Source organism: Triticum urartu, chromosome 3A (genome assembly GCF_056163025.1).
Source record: "Triticum urartu cultivar PI428250 chromosome 3A, HENAU_Tu73, whole genome shotgun sequence".
In the NCBI taxonomy this organism is placed as follows: Eukaryota; Viridiplantae; Streptophyta; class Magnoliopsida; order Poales; family Poaceae; genus Triticum; species Triticum urartu.
Window position 1 is genome coordinate 574,351,509 of NC_141875.1, and position 5,235 is coordinate 574,356,743.

At 43.6% G+C, this 5,235-nt stretch overlaps 1 protein-coding gene across 1 annotated transcript; it reads left to right on the top strand.

Annotated features, from left to right (window-relative positions):
• Window positions 1–221: 221 nt before the first annotated feature.
• Window positions 222–878, top strand: LOC147980582 (uncharacterized). The gene has a single exon (XM_087515672.1). The coding sequence runs from the start codon at window positions 222–224 to the stop codon at window positions 876–878; it is 657 nt and encodes a 218-aa protein (XP_087371798.1).
• The last annotated feature ends 4,357 nt before the right edge of the window (window positions 879–5,235 follow it).

The window sequence follows — 5,235 nt, forward strand, 5'->3', positions numbered from 1 at the left end:
GACAAGATATCGGCGGACCCTGCCATGGAGCGGGGCCGCCGGGAGCAATGATTATCCTTGCCTGGAACTGTCAAGGCTTGGGGTTGGACTCGGCAGTTGGCGAGCTTCGAGACCTGATTAGGTCATACAACCCAGAGGTGGTGTTCTTATCAGAAACAAAGAAGAGATCCGGAGCGATGGATAGACTCAAGTGGAGTTTGGGGTTTACCAAAGGGGTAGCGATGGATTGCAAAGGCAAGAGTGGAGGCTTAGCACTATGGTGGAGGGACCATATTGATGTTACAGTTAGGCCGTGGTGCCAGTATTACATTGATGCGGCTATTGCGTGTGACGGTGCCTCCTTTAGGTTCACTGGAATCTATGGAGAGCCATGCGTTGATAAAAGAACGAAGACGCGGGAGGCAATACGCTATCTCCGTGCCCAGGACAAACTCCCATGGCTATTCACGGGTGACTTCAATGAGGCCCTTCGCCAGAACGAGCAACAAGGTGGTAACCCGAGGAGTAGAGGACAGATGGAAGCTTTTGAGGACTGCCTGACCGACTGCGGGTTGGCAGATCTCGGCTTCTTCGATTACCCGTTTACCTGGGACAATAAGAGATATGGTGCAGATAACATTCAAGTTTGGCTGGATTGTGCGACCTGCAACGGAGGTTTTGCTCAGCTCTTCCCGGCAACCGAAGTGATACACGTGATGACGGAAGAATCGGACCACCAGGCACTGATCATTAAAGCACTGATGTCGGCGGGGGACAAATCCATGCATGGCCAGAGGCCATTTATGTACGAGGCGTCGTGGACGCGACATGAGCAGTACGAGACCATGGTGGCCGCTGCATGGGAGGAGGCGCATGCAGCCAATCAAAGCGGCGGGTGATACGTCTCCAACGTATCTATAATTTTTGATAGTTCCATGCTATTATATTATCTGTTTTGGATGTTAATGGGTTTTATTTTACACTTTTATATTACTAGCACATATGTCCGTGCGTTGCAACGGAGAATTTTTTTTGCACAAGCATAATGTCCCACAACATCGGATTCATTATGAAGAACATGTCGCAACGCAGCATCGTCCTTCTACAAAATGAACATAAAAAAATACGTCGCAATTTAGTTGTGTTCATATTTTCTTTGCGGGGCATAATGTCCCACTGATTTCATTTAAATACATCATTTTTAATGGCATTTAAGTATGATTCTTTCATTAATTACCATGAAGTACTCACCCGTTTTAGTCGAGAATCAAATCCTTCCTTTTCTAATTTAGTAGCCCCAACACATTAAGGCCTATAGATCCTTTCTTTTAATTATCCTACCTTTTTACCTCAAATCCTTCATGTAGAATTTATTAAGACCACAATCTTTCTAATAGTTATTCCACCGATTTACCCATAATCCTTTCTTTAATTAGCCACATTCGTTTAAATATTATATTTAAGCCCACAATCCTTTCTTTATTAGCTCATTCGCTTAATTAGCTCTCCCTAAACATGAGCCTTGGACCTCACCCTTCCCCATCTACAGGAACGAAGGGCGATTTGTGCGAACCCCGGGTTCTCCACCTCACCGTTGCCGAATTGGCGGCTCCCTCGCCCTCCGCCGGATGCTCCGGCGGCGGGAGGACGGGGAGGCCCGATTTGCAGCGTGTACATAGTGTAGGAGTGCCTAGGGAGCCAGCCGGTGGCGTCGTGGAGGCGGCGGTGCGACTGGATCAACTTTTTGCAGGTGTTGGTCTCCCCTTCGACGGCGAAGTTCCGGTGGAGCTCTGCGGTGGATCAGCTCCTTTCTTCGTGCTCGTTTCTCGGTAGAGAGGCCGTGCACGGTTCCCCGTGCCGGAGATCGAGGGATGGAGATTCTTGCGGTTGAAGATCTGGAGAAGGAAGGCGATGTTGGGCGGTGCGACAACGACGACCATGGGTGTAGGTCCTCAGGGACCGTTGATTGGAGACTCCCCGTTTCGCCCAGGGGCTGCTTCGATCCAAGGCGTCAGCGAGCAGCGGCGAATGGCGCGTCACCGGCTCGTCCATGGCGCCGGCGTAGTCGGGTTGCAGAGGGGCTTAGTTGTAATTTCCTTTTTGTGTGGATCTTTCAGTAATTTGGCCGTTTTAATATTAACTCCTTTTCTCGCAAAATAAATAAACAAACATGATGACTGCCACTCGTATATTTAGAGTGAGTTAGGATTAGTAAATATGAAAGGTGCATAAGTCTTTGGTTGTTACATCTAAGAGATAGACAGGAGGTCTTGTGTTCAATTCCCACAATGTTGATTTATTTTGACCCAATTATTTTTCGCGATCTCTATATGAAAGCCCATAAAAGGCCCATCGACATACAAGTAACTGGCCCAGATCGCTTAACGTGTGTAAACCAAACATAAAGGACTAAACCAAACCAAGAATACCTATTCCCTTTAATAGTATACCAAACATAAAGGACTAAACCATAAAAGGCCCATCAACATACAAGTAACTGGCCCAGATCGCTTAACGTGTGTAAACCAAACATAAAGGACTAAACCATAAAAGGCCCATCAACATACAAGTAACTGGCCCAGATCGCTTAACGTGTGTAAACCAAACATAAAGGACTAAACCAAACCAAGAATACCAAACATAAAGGCCAACGGGGTTCCGGTCAGTGGTGGAGCCACAGATCTCGTCGGTGGCCAATATAAGCGGTGGTCGAGGACGCGTGGTTGGCAGAGATGGTGCAGGAGGTGGTGCACGCCTCCCCCGGGCCTCCTTCCATGCTGCAATGGCGGTGGTCAAATGCCCGTCATGGGGAAGCATGGGCCAGGAGGATTTGGCGAGCTCCGGCGCCGATTCCGTTGGCTCCAGCGAGCTCCGGCGCCGATTCCTTTGGCTCCGGCGAGCTCATCCTCGTCCTACAGCGGGCGTCCTTTCAATCGTTGACCCAACGTTTTTCAACACTTACGCAATGTAATTAGGTAGTATAGCTGGCAACTATGGATTGATGATTAATTTTTATTCAAGATGAGACTGACCTTAAGTGCTGATTTGTGTTAATTACTACTGTTTTAATTAGTTTATGTGGTGTTAATTGTTGCAAAAAAGGTAATACAAAATTGATATTCTGTTTACAACATGGCATCGTCCGTTCGAGATATTTGGTCCATTGTGGGTCCCACATGTTAGTGAGAAGACAGAGGGATGTTTTTTGAGTGATGGGTCCCGCTTGGAAGTGTCTGGTGAGAGAGGGGGGAAGCAGGGGCAAATAAGTCCAATGAAAATTCCATAGACGGTCAACACACGGTCAAACGACACTAACTGGATGGAAACGTGACGGAAGGGCAAAACCATAAGCAGAGCAAACAGTCTTGGGAAAAACCGAGGGTTCTCGAAAACTAGGGGTAAACATGCCGAGTGTGACCCAACTAGGGGTATAAAATCAATTATCCCTATAATCATACCCACGGATACTTGAGGTGACATTGGAGTATCTAGGTGACATTAGGGTTTTGGTTGATTCGTGTCTTAAGGTGTTATTCTAGTACGAACTCTATGATAGATCGAACGGAAAGAATAGCTTTGTGTTATTTTACTATGGACTCTTGAATAGATCGATCAGAAAGGATAACTTTGAGGTGGTTTCGTACCCTACCATAATCTCTTCGTTTGTTCTCCGCTATTAGTGACTTTGGAGTGACTCTTTGTTGCATGTTGAGGGATAGTTATATGATCCAATTATGTTATTATTGTTGAGAGAATTTGCACTAGTGAAAGTATGAACCCTAGGCCTTGTTTCAACGCATTGCAATACCGTTTGTGCTCACTTTTATCATTTGCTACCTTGCTGTTTTTATATTTTTAAATTACAAAAACCATTATCTACTATCCATATTGCACTTGTATCACCATCTCTTCACCGAACTAGTGCACCTATACAATTTACCATTGTATTTGGTGTGTTGGGTACACAAGAGACTCTTTGTTATTTGGTTGCAGGATTGCTTGAGAGAGACCATCTTCATCCTACGCCTCCCACGGATTGATAAACCTTAGGTCATCCACTTGTGGGAAATTTGCTACTGTCCTACAAACCTCTGCACTTGGAGGCCCAACAACGTCTACAAGAAGAAGGTTGTGTAGTAGACATCAAGCTCTTTTCTGGCGCCGTTGCCGGGGAGGTGAGTGCTTGAAGGTATATGTTTAGATCTTGCAATCGAATCTTTTAGTTGTTGTTTTATCACTAGTTTACTTTTTAAAAGAAAATTACAAAAAATGGAATTGAGTTTGCCTCATACGCTTCATCTTTTTAATATCTTTCGTGAGAATGATGGAAAGGAAAATTGTGCTCAAGTGCTAGAAGAAGAAGAAGTCTATAAAATGTTTGACACTAAATCTTTGAATGATGAGCATGATTGCAATGTTGTTAGTATGAACTCCTTGAATATCCATAGTACTAACGATGATTGCACTAGTCATGATGAAAATGTCTCTTATAAGCATGTCAACTTTTGTGGAATATATAGAGCCTGCAAGTACACACCAATTAGGGAAAATAGATTTTGCAGGAGGCATAAGTATTTGGAAACTAAATGGCTGCAAGAAAGGCTGGATGTTTGTGCTGAAAATTTAAAATTTCTTCACCATACTTGTGAACTTTGCCATGAACATGGTCATTTAAATCTCTGATGCAAATTGTTCCATGATCATATCGTGTCCAAAAATTGTGATGATTTGATTTCCCTTGCACATCGTAATGAACTTAGTTTGATTTTGGGTTATGAAGAAATGAAATGTATAACTAAGCATATTCCAGAATATAACCTTGAGAAATTCCTCGATATTGATCTAGAAGAAATATTTATGTATTGTGCGGTGAATTGCATTGAAAATCCTTATATTGCTAATTACATAAAGAAAAGAAAACAAATAGAGGATGAAGAGAATACTAATGAAAGGGAAGAGGCTTCCCAATATCCTCCTATTATTTCTTATGATGAGTCAGGTAACGAGGAGGAGCCTTCTATTCAACCAATATCATCAATAAGGAGATCCAAAAAGAGGATTGAACCCACACATAATGTGAAGAAGAAAAAGAAAAGACGAAGAAGCAAACGTAAAAATGTATCCCTTCCAAATGATGTTGCTCCTATTACTCATTGTGATGATGATAACTGTTATACTATTGGTGCTATCCATACTATCAATGATAAGAGTGATTATGCTTATGATATGAAAAGGCCCAAGCTTGGGGATGCTATG